The 19638-nt window shown below is 49.1% G+C and overlaps 1 protein-coding gene across 1 annotated transcript in view; it reads right to left on the bottom strand.

Moving 5' to 3' along the window:
• Positions 1–18268, bottom strand: part of MIGA2 (mitoguardin 2) — a 34631-nt gene extending 16363 nt beyond the window's left edge. The window contains exons 1-7 of the mRNA XM_058302269.2: positions 18090–18268; positions 15019–15257; positions 13732–13942; positions 12252–12364; positions 11335–11452; positions 10828–10964; positions 556–673 (exon numbers count right to left, since the gene is read on the bottom strand). Coding sequence (XP_058158252.1) covers positions 556–673; positions 10828–10964; positions 11335–11452; positions 12252–12364; positions 13732–13942; positions 15019–15114 — 793 coding nt within the window. The 5' untranslated portion in view covers positions 15115–15257; positions 18090–18268. The remainder of the gene's footprint in view (positions 1–555; positions 674–10827; positions 10965–11334; positions 11453–12251; positions 12365–13731; positions 13943–15018; positions 15258–18089) is intronic.
• Between the last annotated feature and the right edge of the window lie 1370 nt (positions 18269–19638).

Below are 19638 nucleotides of genomic sequence, written 5' to 3' on the forward strand. Positions count from 1 at the left end.
GGGGTGAGAGCCCCCGAGGTAGAGCCATGGGGGCCACTTTCACTGCACAGGGTCTGGCACACGTGGGCACTAGGAGAACGGAGGCTGTGTGGCTGAACGACCATTCTTTCTCCATGATGCTGCCCATTTTACTTCAATGGACCAACAATGGGGCCTGTTACTTGGCCCTGTGGCCTGCTTGGGGCTAATCTCCAAGTGAGCCATCCCCTCTGCGCACCCAGTGCCTGCTCAGAAACCAGCCGGTGAGCAGAAAAGAGCTCAAACCAAGGACTTGGAAACACTTGATAACACACAAGCCCTGAGGCCTGCTCCCAAGGGAATGGGACTCCCAAGGGGATGGTGGAGAAGCACTGTCCAGGGCCTCATCCTGCCTCTGCTCCTCCCTGCCACATGTAAGGACATGCCTCAGTTTCCCCCTCTGTGCAATAAAGCACTGGAGCAGATAAGGTTCAAGGGCCATGAGGATTCTGATTTGTCTGACCCATTGAGTCACACCCTGGCTCTCTCACCACCCCCACCCCCCGAGGCCCCAGCCTGTGCCTGGGCCCAGCTCACCAAGGTCCAGCAGCATGCTGTCCGATGGAAAGGTAGAACCAAACTCTTCCTGCAGATGGTAGGCGCGGTGCAGTAGGGACTCCAGCTTCTCTGCAAACTCCCTGCGCTGTGATTCTGGCTTTGGTAACAACAATGGCCGTCAACCCAGAACCTCCAAACTCCCCATGGTGACAGTCCCTCCCACGCCTCGGACATGGACCCCTGGGGAGAGGGGAGCAGGTGCAGAGGCCCTGCAGCCAAGAGCGCAAGCTTTAGACCTGCTTTAGCCAATAGGGGAGCTGCCAGCCACGGGTGGTGACTGAGCACTTGAACGTGGCAAGTCCGAATTGATACGTGCCATTAGTGTAAAATACACATCTGCTTTTGAAGACAGTATAAAAAAAACAATGTAAAGTATCTCATCAGTAACTTGGTTATTCATTACATGTTGAAGTAATAGTTTAGTTGTACTAGGTTATATAAAATATATTATTAACATTAATTTAATTAAGTCCCAACCCAATCAAGATGGCAGAGTGAGACTTTTCAGGGCTCCATCTGCCAACAGAAGCTTTGGAAAACCAGCAAGAGTTGGCAGAAACATCCTTCTCAGGGCTCCAGCCAATAGTTAAACGACTGCAGTAATAGGACAAGTGCTGAATCAAGAAAAAGGCTTCTTAAAAGCAGAGGATCTCCTGGCTCCCTAGAAGCCCTCCCCACCATACCTCACAGGCTAGCACCAGCCCATGCTCCCAGGGCAAATCCCTGGACTTGGTTGCAGAGGGAGCAGGGTGGCCCTCGTGCACATGCTGGGCGCATGTATGTCTGACCCAATCTGTCTGGTGGGGCCTGGGGGACTCCCCGTCCCAGAACTTGCCCTCTGCATAGAAGGACGCTCACAGGGCTCTCCTACGGAATACTGGGGAAGAAGTCAAGTTGTGCTGCCTGGGGAAAGGGATTGCTGGCTGCAGGACATACAGCGCAGAGCCCAGAACCCTGAGGAAATGATTTCCTAGGGCAGAGGGGACAGTTGTAACCATGTATATGGGGGAATTACTAGGGCTCTAAGTGCATCCCTAGATAAGATGCAAGCTCAGAAAAGCTCAGGGAGGCCCCTGGGCTTTGGCCTGGAGCAATTCCATACAATCCATTAGTGGATAAACCCTAAAGAAGAATACATGCACAGGTCAATCTGCAAACACTGGGAAAGGTGTTCTCTTTTTTTTTTTTCCCACTGCCTGGCATCCAAGGACAAGGTGGTTATAAATTTAGCTAGATTAAAGCTTAAGGAACAGGTGCTGAAGAGTCTAAATTTCTGTAACATCCCATTAAAATAGCAAAATGTCCAGGTTTCAATCGACTTCCAGGAAGACAGAGAATTAGAGAGACAAATGACGCACTTCTCTCCCAGAAAAATAGCTAGAAAGCAGGCAGGAATGGCTTGAAAAAAATTCTAGGGTTTAGGGCACCAGGGGAAGGCCAGACACTACCCAATCTCGACAGGAAAACTCTGAGTAAAAGCTGCAGTGGCAGCAGCTGGCACCCATGCCCCCCACCTTGGAGCAGAGAGCTCTAAATTCTCTGGCTCTGGGATACAGCTGGAGGGAGCCGCAGGGGCCCATGACCCCAGGAAAGGAGAGAGAGAGGAATGCATTCTTAGGCTGAGCCAGCTGTTGGTCGACAAATTTGGTCACCCGCGTCCTGGCCAGGTAGGGCTGCATGCACCGTTGTTTGCCCCGGGAGCAGGTAGGGGACTAACTCTCACCCTCCCTGCTGACAGTGACTGGTGGTCTAGGACAAGAGGGAAGTGGAATTATTTCCTCCTGGGAAAAGGGAGGAGGTCACCAGCAAGGGTTGGAAAACAGTCTCTGAGAAAGTTTGATTTGCGAGGCTCTGAACCGCGGTGAGGCAGGATCCTCCATCACACTGTTGCCTCAGGTGTTGCAGTGAACACATTCCCACCAGGCTTTGAACTTAAAGGCCACCCAAAGACCACCTTTGGCTAGCCAACCAAGGAAGTACATGTGAGGAAATTAAAAGTGACTAAGTAGGGTCACAACCAGCAAGATGGCAGCAGAGTAAGGAGCTCCCAGAGTCAGCTCCTGCTACAGGGCAGTTAATAAACACCCAGAGCTCTCTAAAGCACCTGTTTGGGAGCTCCAGGAGACCAGAAGAGCATCCTGCAACATCCTTGAAGAAATGGAAGGAGGATTCTGTTCATCTGCAGAAAAGATTTGTAAGTAGAGCACTCCACGCCACGGAGGACAGTGCCCATCCTCCACTGGAGGCATAAGCTGCAGCTGGAACTGGAAACTCCATTTCCCAAAAACAGGGGAGTAAGAGACAGTTGGCCACCGATTTCAGTTACTGATTAGTAAATTCACTGAATAAAGTATAACTGTAAGAACAGGTAAAATTTGAACCCATTCAAGTCAGAAAGAAGCCGGTAGCCGCCGTTGTTACTCTGCCACCAGCATGAAGGGAAGACGGGCTGACTGAAAATCACAGTGATGGTAGAGACCAGTTTCTTTCACCCAGATTGGTATGTAGCCCTAGCCTAGGCTTCAGCCCCACCTCTGGCAGGGAGGAAGCTATCCAAGTAACTGCAGGTACATCTGGCTGGCAAAGACTGAATAATCAGAAGTCTACTGGGGCAAATGCAATCATCTTGGACCTGCACTGCCTATGTTGCTGTCCTCACCTGCAGCTCCATCCCTGCCCTAAGGCAGGGAGAAAAGGGTGTGAAGCTTCATCAGTCTCTCCGGGCAACTACAGCCTAGGCCTGCAGGACTTCAATTATTCCACACAGCTGTGGCTCTGTCCCTACCCCTGGTAAAGGAGCAAGTTGGGAGAAGCATCATTGGTCCCTAGGGCAATGAGAGCAGCTTGAGCCTCCAAAGCTTATAGCTCCAAATACATCTTTGGCTCCTACTATACAACCAGCAAGGGAGAAATGGCAAGAAGCTATAAACTAAAAAGAAAAACTGCACCCAGAATAAATATTCTAGTTAAGCCAGATGGCAAGACACCAACAAAAAACTACAACCCACACCAAGAAACAGGAAGATATGGCCCTGTTAAAGAACAAGATAAGCTTCCAGATGACATAAAGGAGTTGGGACAATTAATCATAGATGTTCAAACAAAATCTCCTTAATAAATTCCATGAGATGGCTAAAAAGATTAAGGATATTAACAAGACATTGGAACACACAGCAAATGGACACAAAGAGCAGACAACAGGGGAGGGGGATGGGGAGAGAAATAAATAATAAATCTTTAAAAAAAGAAAAACAAAAAAACCCCAAGACATTGGGTGAACACAAAGAATTTGAAAGCATACAAAGAAAAGAGTGGATCTTATGGGAATAAAAGGCACAATAAATGAAATTAAAAATACAATGGAATCATATAAGAACAGATTTGAGGAGGCAGAAGAAAGGATTGGTGAGCTTGAAGAAATGGCCTCTGAGAAAATGAACATACAAAAAAATAGATGAAGAATGGAAAAAATTGAACAAGGTCTCAGAGAGCTAAACAACAGCAAGAGACATGCAAATATATGTGTCATGGGTGTCCCAGAAGGAGAAGAGAAGGGAAAAGGGACAGAAGGAATATCTGAAGAAATAATGGTAGAAAATTTCCCAACGCTATTGAAGGACACAGATAGCCATGTCCAAGAAGCACAATGTACTCCCATTCGAAAAAATCTGAATAGACCAACTCTGAGACACATAGTAATCAGACTGTCAAATGCCAAAGACAAAGAGAGAATTCTGAGAGCAAGCAGAGAAAAGCAATGCATAACATACAAGGGATACCCGAAAAGATTAAGTGCTGATTTCTCACCAGAAACCATGAAGGCAAGGAGACAGTGGTATGACATATTTAAGATACTGCAAGGGGAAGACTTCCAGCCCAGAATCTTATATCCGGCAAGATTGTCTTTCAAAAATGAGGGCAAATTTAGAATATTCACAGACAAACAGAAACTGAGAGAGTCTGTAACCAAGAGACCGGATTTCCAGGAAATACTAAAGGGTGTGCTGCAAGTTGAAAAGAAAAGACAGTAGAGCAAGGCCTGGAAGAGAGTCTAGAAATGAAGATTAAATCAATAAAAGTAACAAAAAGTGTCAAAAGAGTGGTGAAAATAAAATATGGCAGATAAAACCCAAAAAATATTCAGGAACAAACTTAACCAATGATGTAAAGCACTTGTATTCAGAAAACTACAACTCAGTGTTAAAAGAAATCAAAAAAAGGTCTAAATAATTGGAAGGACATTCCATGCTCATGGATTGGAAGATTAAATATCCAGATGTCAATTCTACTCAAATTGAGTAGAAACAGACTCTCACCATGTATGGACAAGTGATTTTTGACTAGCCTGTCAAACCCACCCAGCTATGGCAGAAAAGTCCATTCAACAAATGTAGAAATTTTAATTAGCTTTACTGTAAAAGTGTGGAAATGTATAGAGTTGATGGTAACACATTATAGTGAGTAACAACTCCTATATTAAAAAAGAAGAGCTAAAATCAAAGACCTAACTGGGTACCTGGAGGGATCAGAAAAAGAACAGCAAAAACTAATCCCAAAGCAAGCAGAAGGAATGAAATAATAAAGGATAGAGCAGAAATGAATGAAATTAAGAACAAAAAAACAATAGAGAAAAATCAACAAGACCAAAGCAGGTTCTTTGAGAAGCTCAATAAAACTGATAAGCCCCTAGCTAGACTAACAAATTTAAAAAAGAAAAAAAAAAAAGAAAGGGGAGCCAATGTAGCTCAATGGTTGAGTGCTGGCTTCTCACAAACAAGGTCCTAGATTCAATCTCTGGTCCTGGTACCTCAAAAAAAAGGGAGAAGATACAAATAGATAAAGTAAGAAATGGTGACATTTGACTGACCCCAGAGAAATAAAAAGGATCATTAAAAGGATATTATGAGAAACTGTACGCCAATAAATTCGACAACCTAGATGAAATGGACAAATTCCTAGAAGGGGACTGAAGAACTAAAGAAAAACAACGTATATTGACTCTACAAGAAATACAAGAACTCAAGAAACCAATCGCATTTAAAGAAATTTAATTAGTCATAAAAAAATCCCAACAAAGAAGTCTAGAGCCAGAAAGCTTCAAAGGTGAAATCTATCAATCATTTCAAGAAGAATTAACACCAATCCTGTTTAAACTCTATCAGAAAATTCAAGAGGAGGGAAAACTACCCAACACATTTTGTGAAGCCAGCATCACCTTAATACCAAAGCCAGATAAAGATACTATAAAAAAAGAAAGAGGGATTGAGAGGTGACTGCTAAGGGGAGTAGAGTTTTTCTTTCTGGAGTAATGAAATTGGTCTAATATTTTTTTGTGGTGATGAATGCACAACATTGTGATTATACTAAAAAAACCATTGATTATACAGTTCTGATGGATCATATGGTGTGTGAATACATCTCAAGAAAACCACTTAATACATAAGTAAATGTCACGAGTATAGCCAGAGACAAGAGCTATGGATAGCAGGGGAAACAGAGATTGAGAGGTGATGAATTTTCTTCTGTTTTTTTTTTATTATTATTGAAATAATGAAAATACTCTAATAATGACTGATGTGATGAATGCATAACTATGTGATTATGCCAAATACCGCTGACTGTATACTTTGGATGAATTGTTAATATGTACCAGTAAAATTGATCTGTTCAAGAAAATAAATTTAAAATTAAATTTAAAAAGAAAATGAGGGAGAGATAAAGACATTGCCAAATAAATAAAAAGTGAAGGACTTCATCACCACCAGATTGGCCAAACAAGAGATGCTAAAGAGATTTCTGCAGATTGAAAGGAAAGAGCAGACAATAAATTAAATCTGCATGAAGAAACAATGCTCTCAGGCGAGGGCAAGAACATGCGTAAATATAAATGCTGGTACTATTCAATTTTTGGCTTGTGACTCCACTTCTTACATTTTAGAGGCTCTAAAAGACAAATAGATAAAACGTAAGAATAAAACGGTGGTTTTGGACTCATAATGTATAAATGTCATCTGTGACAAGAACTACATAAAGGTGGGGAGGACAGAAAAGTAGAGGAATACAGTTTGTGGAAGTCACCTTTGAGCAGAAACTCGAGTGTGGCAGTTTGATATTATTGATGAATTCCAAAAAGAAATACTGACTGTGCTTTTAAACTGCTCTGTTCCTCTGGGCGGATTAGATTGTATTAAACTCATTTTTTGTTTTTTAAACTTACTTTTATGTTATTAGATCAAGATTAGGGCTTTTATTTGACCACATCACTAGGGTGATTTGGTTTGAGTTCCCACCTACACCTGTGGGCTATATAAATGGATATTCAGTCAAGGAGAGGGGGGAAGTGGACTTGGCCCAATGGAGAGGGCGTCTGCCTACCACATGGGAGGTCCACGGTTCAAACCCCGGGCCTCCTTGATCCGTGTGGAGCTGGCCCATCCACAGTACTGATGCGTGCAGGGAATGCCCTGCCACACAGGGGTGTCCCCCGAGTAGGGGAGCCCCACGCACAAGAAGGGCACCCCATAAGGACAGCCACCCAGCGTGAAAGAAAGTGCAGCCTGTCCAGGAGTGGTGCTGCACACATGGAAAGCTGACACAGCAATATGACGCAACAAAAAGAAACACAGATTCCTGGTCTCGCTGATAAGGATAAACGCGGTTACAGAAAAACACACAGTGAATGGACACAGACAGCAGACAACTAGGGGTGCGGGGAGTGGAGAGAAATAAATATAAAATAAATCTTAAAAAAAAAATCAAGGAGAGGAGAGTAAATACATGGAGAACACAGAAGCAGATACAAAGGAAGAGAGAGTGCTCCATAAACACAGCCCCTGGAAGAGAGAGGAGTCTGACAATCTACAACTGACCTTTTGGAGAGACCAGAGCCGCTGAGCCCAGAAAGAAACAAGTCCCAGGAGAGTGACGACGAGCCTTAGGCCTGCCTACAGCTGAGACAGGAAGAAGCTGGGACTACAGAGCCTTAAGAGGAAGAAGGAAAGCTGAACCGTCACAGACATTGCCTGCCATCTTGCATCAACATGTGGCAAGAGACCTCGGATGACAAAGCACCCCTTATGATACCTTGAGTTGAACTCTGTAGGGCCTGGTAACTATAATCTTCTACCCCAAACAAATACCCTTTATTAAAAGCCCACAGAATTCTGGTACTTTGCATCAAGACCCCTTTGGCTGGCTAATACAGTATTGAAGTTAAGTTGGTATCAAACCAAACAAGATTGTGATAGATTTAGGAGGCTAAATTTAAGCCCATGGTTAACTGCAAATATTAGTAAAAGAGAATGGGACAGTTAATGCACGATGGGTGGAGAGTTTCTGTTTGGGAAGATGTGAAAGTTTTAGCAATGGAAGGTGGTGAGGATACTGAAATACTGTGAATGTGATTAATCCCACTGAATATTATGCTTGGGAGAGGTTGAGACAGGAATAAATTATATTGTACAAATGTTCCCACAATTAAAAAAACGGGGGGGGGGCAACTGAAGAGACAATGACAATCAAATGTAATACATGATCCTGGATGGGCTCTGTCAAGGGAGGAGAAAAGGCTCAGAGGAACATTTCTGGGACACGAAAAAAAACTGAAATACAGACTATAATGCTTTATATTAGTGTAAAATTTCTTGAACTTGATAACTGAACTTATGATAGTTATATAAGTGATTATCTTTGTTCTTCAGAAATGTATACAACAGTATTAAGTATTCAAGGAGCATGACGTATACAACCTACACTCAAGCGTTCAGAGAACGGATTGAAGATAGATGGATAAATAGATAAAATACGTCCAATGTGGTAAAGTGTTAAAAATTGGTGGATCTGGGTATCGGGGGCCATAGGAATATGTTGCAGGGCTTGGGTGGCGGACTTGGCCCAGTGGTTAGGGCATCCATCTACCACATGGGTGGTCCACGGTTCACACCCTGGGCCTCCTTGGCCCATGCGCAGTGCTGATGCGAGCAAGAAGTGCCATGCCACGCAGGGGTGTACCCTGCATAGGGGAGCCCCACGCGCAAGGAGTGCACCCCATAAGGAGAGCCGCCCAGCGCGAAAGAAAGTGCAGCCTGCCCAGGAATGGTGCCGCACACACGGAAAGCTGACACAACAAGATGACGCAACAAAAAGAACATAGATTCCCGTGCTGCTGACAACAACAGAAGCGGACAAAGAAGAACACACAGCAAATAGACACAGAGAACAGACAACTGGGGGGGGGGGGGGGAGGAGAGAGAAATAAGAAAATAAGAAAATAAAAAAATAAATTACATTGAGGGGAGCAGATATAGCTCAAGTGGCTGAGCACCTGCTTCCTATGTACAAATTCAGGGTTTGATCCCTGGTACCTCCTAAAAAAAAAAAAAAAAAAACTACAATGAGATACCAATTCTTACCCAATAGGATGGCTATCATCAAAAGACAGATAACAAATGGCAAGCATGTGGAAAAATCAGAACCCTCATACACTGCTCGTGGGAATGTAAAAAAAATGCAATTCCTCAAAAAGTTAAACATAAACTTACCATCACATCACCCAGTAATCCCACTCCTAGTTAAATACCCAAGAGAACTGAAAACCTATGTTCACAGAAAAACTTGTACGTGTACAACAGCATTATTTTGTAACAACCCAAATGCCCATCAACTGGCAAATGGATAAATAAAAGGTTACATCAGTACAACAGGATATTATGCGGCAATATAAAGAAATAAGTAACGATACATACTATGACATGGATGAACCTTGAAAACACAATGCTAAGAGAAAGAAGTCAGTCACAAAAGGTCATGTGCTACATGATTCCATTTGTATGAAATGTCCAGAATCAGCAAATCCATAGAGACAGAAAGTAGAGTAGTGGATACCTAGGGCTGGGGACGATGAGAGAGTGGGGTGATGACTGCTAAAGGGTATAACGAAAATGCTCTAAAATTGATTGTGATGATGGAAGCACAACTGTATGACTATATTAAAAGCCACTGAATTGCACACTTCAAATGGGTGAGTTTTACGGTTGTGAATTATATTTCAATAAAAATTTCAGCACAGAAAAATGCCTGAAAGGATACGAAGTAGCTGTGGAAGGATACAAAGTAGCTGTCTGGACAAAGGGTTACAGGTATCAACAATACAGATGGCGAGGACCTTCTACTGAGCTCCTCCTATCGAGCCAGGCTATGCAGCTGGGGTTTCCACCGTGAGCCCCGCCACCCAGGAAGGCTGGGGCTTCTGCCCCCCGCCACACGACCATGATTCCTCTGATCTGAGCCTGAGCTTTTTGCTGTGTTCTCTTTTCTATTTCCATATTTTCACACTTCTATAAAGAAAGCTTAATATTTGTTTTCCCAATAAGAAAAACTATTGAAAGAGCTATTATTTTAAGATGTAGAATGAGCAATATAGGCAATTTTGTAAATAAAGCTATCTCCCTTCATCCCCCTGCCCTAACACATCCTGTAGGTGCCCCTCGTCTGCCCACAAATGGATACAACTTAGAGCAGCTACAACCAGTGTGCTAAAGAGTTTGCAGCGTGTGGGTTCCTCCACTTTGCCCTACGTGTTTTCCCAGCCCTACATGTCCCCACAACTACAGCTGTCACATCTGCAAGACAGACCTGTGAGCTACTGCCCCGAGCTGGGGTATAGAGCACGTACATTTTCAACTTGCCACCAACCGTGCCAGACACACCCCCATCCTTCTCAGGAAACTGTGATCTTCTCTGCTCCCCTGCCAACTGGCCCCCGGCCCACAGGAGGCACGGGTGGAAGAAGGAAGACACAAGTGGGGGAAGCAGGCAGAGAAATTCGCCCCTCCTCATTCTGCCTTAGGCTGCACACATCCCCGCTCCATAGTGGGGACATCCCCTGCTGGATATCCTCCACTGAGGTTCTAGCTCCCCAAGAGATGGCCCTGGCTTCTGGGCTTTGGGCACACCAACCCCTGTCCATGCCCTTCCGGCACTGGCAAGGGTGCTGTGGGGTGTCAGGGGAGGTGAGGAGATGGGCTCATCTTCCTATTAAATTTGGGCAACATCCTTGTTAAGGGGAAACCTACAGTCTCAAGAGCTGTAAGTCACAAGTCCCAGCTCCAATGACTTGACCACGTTACGCAGCTGATAAAAGGCAAGGCTGCTAGCCTGGCTCCCAAGGTTTGGCTGCCCCCTCGCCCATGCCGCCAACCTTCTGCCGTGGCCAGGGTGGGGTAGGAGGGGGTGCAGGGGAAGAACACCTACCTCAGACTGCACCTCCGGAGCAGCCCCTGGATTCCGAAGGCTGTCCCCTGGTGTGGGGGTGCTGCCCCCATCCCCCCTCTGCCCCACACTCAGCGCCTGCTCCCACTTCTGCAGAGCCTCCTCGAACAGCTCCATGCCTGAGCACCGGGGGGAAGAGAAGGGAGGGTCAGGCCCCCAGCGGAGAGGGAACAGCTCAGTCCCACACAGCCCCCTCAAGAGGGGGCTGGGATCAGCGATGGCAGGAGAGCCCCACAGGACAAGACTCTGGCAGGACGGAGTGGGCGGGTCCGGATCACTTTTTCAGGGTTTGTTGGTTTACTGGCCCTCATTCAGATTTGCTCCTAGGGACTGTCCAGAAATGGCTGGAAACCACTGGCCGGGGGTCTGGGGCAGGGGGACCAGTGGCACTGGAAAAGTGTCCTGAACCGGGCCAGGGCACCTGGAAGGAGGCCGTTCCTCCCACACGCCCAGCCCCAGGAAAGCCCAGGCCCCCCTCCCGGCCTGTACCTTGCATGTAGAGGCTCTCAGCGTTGCCGTCGCTGGCCGGCACAGACTCCTCCACCCCTCTGGCATCCCATGGCCCTGAGCACGTGGCCGTGGGGCTGGATGAGTTCACTGCCACCATCTGGGTGCCAAGGAGCACAAGGTCTCAAGGGCACGGAGGGAGGCCTTCCCAGACCCTTTGCAGGGCCCCTCTGAGACTGCCCCTACTGCGTGGCCTTACAGCACACGCCCTCTCCAACACCGTCCCTGAACCTAGCCCCCGGCCCTAGTGCCCATGCCCTCAGCATGACCTGAGGAGTTCGGACTCCAAGGGCCTGATGATGCCTCAAGACACTGCCAGGGTGGGAGGAAACATGGCAGCTAACACCTAGCCCAGGAGCCAGGAGCCTCCTATGAAACCTGCCCTGAGCCCAGCTCCTGTTCAGAGAGAGCACCATTACAGGCGGGGGCTGGGTGGGGTACAAGGGCCACGGCTATCACCATTTGCCTCTTTGCAACGTGAGTGGCCCCTTTCCCTACCAGGCAGTGGGCTCCTCTAGGACAGAACCATCTCTCGCTCACCCATGCGTCCCCAAGGCAGTGCTTGGCTCAGAGCTGGAGATGTACTAGCTGAATTAATTAGTAACTGGACAGATAAGTGAATTAAAAGCCACTCCCCAAGAGAAAATAAATTTCTGTCTTATTTATCTCCATATCCCCAGTGCCTGGCAGAGTCCCTGGCATAAAGCAGGTGCTTGCTCACTGTCTGCTGAATGAATGAATGAGAGAATGAATGACGAAAGCTCTCCTCTCCTCTCACTTCTGGTCAACAAGATTCCTGCAGGCTGAGACTGACGTCTACTTGGTACCCAGGACTGAGCTCCAAGGTCATGGCAGGCACCCTGGCTGCCCCGCCCGGCCCTGCACACCCAGGAGCTCACCGAGGCCAAGCTGTGGGAGGAGCCCGAGTGCTTGCTGGGCTCGAGGGAGGAAATGCCGCTGAGAGTGTCGTTGCTCTTGCTGCTGGGGCTCTGTACCCTCCGGCTGGAGTAGCCTGTGAGGAACAGGAGGGAGGGGTCACAGCAGGCTTCCCACTCGGCCTCTGCACACACCATTCCCACACCCAGACCACCCTCCCCTTCTTCCTTATCTGGGAACCGTCCTGACCTTATAAGTCAGGGTAAGATCAGAGCACTCCAACTGCACGCGCTTAGCAGAAGACGGCTGGGCCTGCGTGTTGTCCTGCTCACCACTGTATCAATGTCACCCAGCTCAGGGCCTGGTCCAGAGGAAGGGCCCACATCTGCCAGGATAAGCCTGAGAGTGAGAGTCGGCTACTTCCCAGGCCCCTCCTTACTCAGCTCCCCTGAGCTGACTGTGTGACATTTAGATTCTTCCTCATTCCAAAAGGGATTTGAGGCAACAACTTTCTAAAACACACAAAAGATTTTTTTTTAAAGTAAGTGAGAAAAGTAGGGAAGGAAAAATAAGGTGAAACTAGTGATAGTGGTGGTGGTACAGTGTACATGAGCCAGAGATTCAGGCAGATACAGCTCCAGTGCAAAAAAGGAAACCCAGTCAGCTCTGTGAGCACTTCTGAGTTCCATCTCATACTTCCAATCTAGTCTAAAAACTTAGTTTTTCAATTGTAAAGATAAAGCTTCCCTTTCGCAATGATAGTTTACAATTAAAATTCATTTTCATAGGAGCCTTTTGCTTCTTGAAACAGAGTTCGACCCAAGACAAGGACTATGAAAACTCCTTGCTTTGGAAAGGGATCTATAACTGCATTCAGGTAGGACAAACATTGGGTTTCTGGGATATAAGATTAACAAAACCCATGAGAGTTTTTAAAAAATCACACCAGCAGACACGAAGATCAGGGCTACCAGGGACTGGAAGTGGATGAGAGACACTGACTACAAAGGGACATGGGTGATGGCATCAGCTCTTGGTATAGCGGTGACTACATAATTACACGTGTTTGTCAAAACGCTTAGAACTGTATATTTTAATGAAGCCTTTTTTTTTTTTTAAAAAAAAAGGAAGTGGTAGAGGGAATACATGGCAGAAGCTCAGAACTGCAGGATTGCCCTTCCTGCTCCTGAGCCTGACGGGACATCCCTCCCTGGACCGAGAAGTCATGCTCCCTCTGAGCCTAGGTGCTCCGAAAGAGGGCTAAAATAACGAGAGCAACCAGAACAACCTCCTCTGATGGGGCACGTGCATCCAACCGCATCACCCAGAAAATCCTCGCAAGGAGGACCAACTCAGGGAGGGAGGTGCCACTGTCATCCCCGCTTCACGGGCAAGGCAAGCTCAGCTTAAAGACGACCGTCGCTTGTCCAAGACCCCCCATTAAGAGTGGCCAAGCCAGGGCTTGAAACCAGGTCAGGCTGGGTCCCACCACCTCATACCCACCTTTCTTCACCGATGGAACCTTCCTGGCCATGAGGATGGGGAGGGGCACTGTGCCCAGCTGCTCGCCTCCCATCTCGGGGCCGACCTGCTTCTTCCTCCGCCGTCGCCTCTTCAGCTGGTGAGCAGCCAGAGCCAAGGCCACGGTCCCCAGGGCCGTGGCAAAGAGGACCTTCCGCAGGCCTGGTGTCAATCGTAGCTGAGAGAATGCAGACTATGAGAAAAGAGGGTGGCAGCCGGTTACATTCTCCCTAGGAAAGCCCTAAGGCAGGCAGAGCTGCCCTTGAGAGCACCTAAGGTTTAGGAAAACACACAATGCGCTCAGTGTATACAGTTGGCCAAGGTGAATGAACGAGAGTCAGCTGCGGGACTTGAAATGGAGACCATAGTGGTATAAGGAGGGAGGACCAGACAGCAAAACGACAATGCCAAGGGATCATGTCTGGGGCTCAACGGGCGTCCCTAACACATCTGTCAAGATTTTAACAGTGGCATGGGATGAGTATGCTGGGCACCATGCTAGGGCTTTATCTGCATTACCTGTTCAACTTCCCCCTTTTGCCAAATGAGGAAGCTAAGGCTTACACAGGTGAACACACATGCCCAAGGTGAGAGTGAGAGACAGAAGCCAAATCCAGGTCTGCCAGATTATGTTTCTCAACGATTCTGCCATGATGACGACATCCATTCCATCCTGCAACCCGGCTGTACACTTGCCACTGCTCCATCCTCGCCCTCTGCCTGCTGCACTGGGAGCACCTCAGGCAGGGCTGTGCCTGATTCCTCTTGCCCTAGTGCCTAGCACAGAGCACAGTCTTGGGAAGGGCTGGGAGCCTGGTCAGCCACAGAATTGATCCAGGGGGCATTACTGTTATCCCCCACCTCCTTTTAGGAGGTACTGGGGATTGAACCCAGGACCTCAATCATGGGAAACAGGTGCTCAACCACTGAGTGACATCTGCTCCCCAATGAGTTGTTTTTATCGTTTGTTTTTGTTTTTAGGAGTTACCAGGGATCGAACCTTGGACCTCATACATGGCAAACAGGCACTCAACCACTTGAGCGACATCTGTTCCCCATGACCCCTTTGAAAGAAGAGGAAAACTGAGACTCCTACCCCTGACTCCTAACCCAGACCTTCTTACCCTGCTCAAAGAGGAGACACCAGATGCCGGGGCAGCATAACAAAGGCTCAGCTTTCCTGGGTGCTGAGCGGCCCAGGCTGAGTGGCTCAGTGTTTCATGGACCAGACAGGAAAAGGGCAGGCCCACAACCCACCCCAATCCTTACCTGCCCAAACGTTGTGTACAGGAACACAGGGATCTCAGCCACCGTCATGGCCAGGGCCTGGATCATAGACATGCCCTCGGCCCTCCGGAACGCCATGGCAGGGCCAGCACTCCAGCAAGAGCCCTCGGGCCAGTGGCTTCCAAAAAGGACAGTCTTCAACTGGCTGCTGGCTGGGTCCTGAGCACTGTCCACGCCCCAGAAGGACAAGGATACACAGACCACAGGGTCCCTCCACAGAGCTAGGGGACAGATGGCCAAGTCAGACACGAGGACATGCACACATGGGCACACACAAATAAACACAAGAGTGCTGGGGGGGCAGGCAGGAGTGGGGCCTCCATGTGGCAAGTCAGGCCTGGAGTCAAGCCGCAGCCCTGTTGTCACCGCCAGCAGGAAGGTAGTCAAACACCCCACAGACCCTCTGCCCACCAAGAGCGCTGGGAGAAGACAGCACCTCTGGGGTGCTGACCCAAGGGAGAACCCAGGCCCTGGGAGATGGTAAGTTACTCTCAAACTTGTTTTACTCCCTGTGGACAGCATTATGAAAACAGCAGGGTATTTCCCCCAAATATAAATAACTACTACACTTTACATTATATATTGAGTTCTTTAGACACATTATTTCACTGAATCATTATAATTCTGTGAAACAGATGCTATTCACTCCTCCCTCTTTTTGCCATGAGAAAACTGAGGCTCAAAAGGGACAGGTACAGAGCGCAAGGTCACAGAGCTGGCATGTGGTGGGGACAGAATTTGAACTCATGTCTATCAGACTCCAGACTCTGTGCTTTGCTAAACTTGACATTGATCAGGAATGGGCAAGTCCCAGCAGAACCACAGACCACAAGGGCAATTTCCCCTGGGGCCTTCTGAGACCTCCCAGGACACCCCATTGTTGTCCATCTCAAGGCCAGGGACTAGGTGCCTTGGTCACATATAGCCCAGTCCCCAAGACCCTGCAGGGTACTCCCAACACCACCACCTAGCCCCACGATATCGTCAAGGGCTCCTGGGACCTCAGGCAGAAACGATGTACAGGCCAAGCCAGACCCTGTCTACCTAGGATGTCAGCCAAAGTCACAGGGCCAGCACAAGAAATGGCTCACCCCAGCGAATGGAAGGAAGGACGATTTTTTTTTTTTAAGATTTATTTATTTATTTCTCTCCCCTACACCCTCAGCCAGGTTGTCTGTTCTCTATGTCTATTTGCTGCGTCTTCTTTGTCCACTTCTGTTGTTGTCAGTGGCACGGGAATCTGTGTTTCTTTTTGTTGCGTTATATTGTTGTGTCAGTTCTCCGTGTGTGCGGCACCATTCCTGGGCAGGCTGTACTTTCTTTCGCACTGGGCGGCTCTCCTTACAGAGTGCACTCCTTGCGCGTGGGGCTCCCCTACGCCGGGACAACCCTGCGTGGCAGGGCACTCCTTGCGAACATCAGTCCTGCGCATGGGCCAGCTGCACACGGGTCAAGGAGGCCGGGGGTTTGAACTGCGGACCTCCCATGTGGTAGACGGGCGCCCTAACCACTGGGCCAAGTCCACCGCCGGAAGGACGATTTTATCAGTCTAGCTCTAGAGCTGGGGAGTGGATGGGACAATGTTTTAGGGCTCAGGAAAATGCCATGTTGTCAAGGGTAGGAGACCGTCTGCCAAGCAGGAGGCTGTGGGTTGAGTTATGTGACCTCCAGTGGTCACGGCCTGCTAACACTGGCAGCCACCCCACCCCCTACCCCACCAACTGGTCCAGGCCTCACAATGGAGGGAAGGACTTCCGAGGGTCAGCAGCTATTATTTCTCAAGCACTTACTACAGGCCAGGCTTGGAACAGCTTCTCTACATGAGCTTTTAATAGTCACTCACAGAAGCCACAGGTAACTACTGTTCGTCTCGATAATGGGGAACCTGAGGCCCTGGGAGGAGAGTATCCTGACTGAGGTCACTGGGGTGTAACCCAAGCTCAGAGGATTCCAAGGCTGCAATGGTGTTTCCCCTGACCTTTCCTCAACCAAACAATGTAAGAGGGAGCTACAAAGACGAGCCTGAGTACATGCTCCAGGTCTGGGAGGCTGGGTGTTTGTCTGCAGGAAAAGCCAAGAGCAGAAGACTGCTAGGTAACAACACTGGCTCCCCAAGCCTGCTTCAGTCCTGGGATAGATCCAGCCTATCTGAGCCCTGTCTGTCCCTCTGAAAGGGCCACAGGCCAAAGAGGAGACTCCACCACCTCCTCTCTGTGATCATCAGTCCAGGGCAATGTCCCCCACCACGTGGACGCTTGTAACCCTGTGCAGAGCCTGGCCCCATCTGGGCAGCCACCTGTCCCGCCAGAGAACCTCGGGCAGGCACCACCTCATTCCACCCCCACGATGGCACATACAACACCCTCAGCCTGGACACCGTATTTTCTATCCGTGACACCTCTTCCCCTGCCCTGGATCACAGGAATGCCTCCTCAATCCACCTTGGTCCCAGCAATGGCCCCAGCCCAGGCACTCCCTCGAGCCAACCTCTTCCCAGTCTCCTGTTCGTTCTACCTTGAACACCTCGCCAGTTCATCGGGCAGAACACTGGACGCCTCCAATCCTTGCCCCAGCCCTAGACCTCAGCAATAACCCCGTCTTCAAAACCTGCTCACCCGGTCCTGGACATCTTCTTGCGAACCCCCCGCCAGGCCTCCTCCCTTGCCCAGGCCTCCGGAATATCGCTGAGGGTTGTCCAGGCACCCTCTGGCGCCGAACTCGGTCGGGACACCTGCTCCTCCCACCCCACGTACTTTCTCAACCCAGGGCCGGGTACCTGAGCCCCTGCTCCGACACTCTCTCAGCGTTCCAGGTCTGGGCATCTCACTGACCCAGGTGCCTTCTCGTTCCACCCCCAACTAGGGCACCCTCTCGCGCCGTCCTCGTCCCGGGTACCTGCTCATTCCAACGCAGGCACCTTCCCCGTTCGGCCGGGCCCGGACACCAACGCCCCCGCCTCGTCTCCCGCGAAGGCCTGGCCCTCGCCTGCCGCAGTCCCGCCCCTGCCCCGCGCCACTCGCCAGCCCGAAGGGCAGAACCGGGGCCACACTCACCCAGGCTCCCATCGCTGCGGAAGGGCAGCGTCTCCTTCCCCGGCGGCTGCGCAACCTACCCCGCGGCCGCCGGGGGGCGTGGCCTCGCGCCCGACCGCCTCTTCTCTGGCCAATGAGCCTCGCGGAGCCCCTCCGCGCCGCTCCGGCCTGGTGGGGGGGGGCCCCCACAGGGCTAGACCACGTGTCCAGATTGGTCGCGCCTTCGCTCGTCCTCCGTCCCGCCCCCTAAGTGCGGTTGAGGCGCGGAAGTGCTCTCTTTTCTCCTACGATTGGTCATCAGGATTAGATTGACACGGGTGGCTGAGGAGGGCGGGCCACCCTTAAAGGGGTTGAGGCGGAGCTCTTAGTACTCTCAAGGGGAGACTTACGGGTTTTCTGGGAGGATACCGCGACGGTGTGTGCCCTTGGCTTTGGCTCCTCTACCCCTGCCTGCCCCCACACGGACAAATCCTTTCTACCTTTCAAGCTCCCATTTTTAAATGCCACCACCTCTGACCTCCCACAGCATCCTCTTAAACACTTGCCACTTTCCACCTTGTTCTGGAGTTGTTAGCAGAAGTGCCAGGTTTCTCCTCCAAGACAGTGTCTCCCTGAGAATCGGTGTCAAGTGTGATTTAATTAGAACCACCAACTGTGTTTTGCTTCAAACACTGCGTCTGGAGTCAGGCAGACCTGAGTTGCAATCAAGTTCTGCCATTTCGATTCTCTGAGGTTTAGTTTCTGCTGCTGTAAAATGGGGATGTAAGTATTTGCCTGGGTCCGAGGGCTTTTCCCTCTGCAAAGAGAATGGTGTAGCAGTCCTTTCCTAACTGAAGAGTCTGGTCACTTCTAAGTTTTTAAATTATAGTTATCAGTAAAGTCATTCACATTCCTTCGTTCATTTAATAATATTTTGGCCGCAACAGCCCCTCCTCAGCTGGACATGGGGAAATAGCAGTGGACAAGTTATGTGGTGGCTCTGAGGAGCTCATAGTCTGTCAAGGGATGCAGACACTTAATTCCAATCTAGTGACAGGTGCTCTACTGGGTGGGATCCCAAGAGTCTGGTGGTACTGAGGAGACCCCTGGGTGGGATGGGGAGATGTGAGGTCAGGGAAGGCTCTTGAAAGGAAGAGACGTCTAAACAGAGAACTGAAGGACGAGTAGGAATTAGCTGGGCAGAGAGGAGAGAAATAAATATTTCAGGAACAGCATGGGCTGTGACGCAGAGGCAAGAGAGAAATTAGCATCTTTGACTCAGGGTGGCAAGAACCTGAGAGTGGAGAATGGCAGCCCAGAAGACCAAGGAAGAAGGAGACTGATGTGGAGGGCTGTGTCCACAGCTGAGCTGCTTGGATGGGCTAGATCTTCCTTCCTCCCCTGTGACCTTGGGCAAGTCCTTAACTTCTCTAAACCTCAGCTTCCTCACCCCTAAAATGCCCAGTGCTTAGCCTGGAATGGGCTCGGGATACTTTGGCTGTTGCTATTAGAAAAACTGCAATAGCCAAATAGAGAGCTAGATAAACAGATAAAAGATATAGACAGGTACAACTATCAACCAGTGATAACT

The sequence above is a fragment of the Dasypus novemcinctus genome, chromosome 8, assembly GCF_030445035.2.
Source record: "Dasypus novemcinctus isolate mDasNov1 chromosome 8, mDasNov1.1.hap2, whole genome shotgun sequence".
Lineage (NCBI taxonomy): Eukaryota > Metazoa > Chordata > Mammalia > Cingulata > Dasypodidae > Dasypus > Dasypus novemcinctus.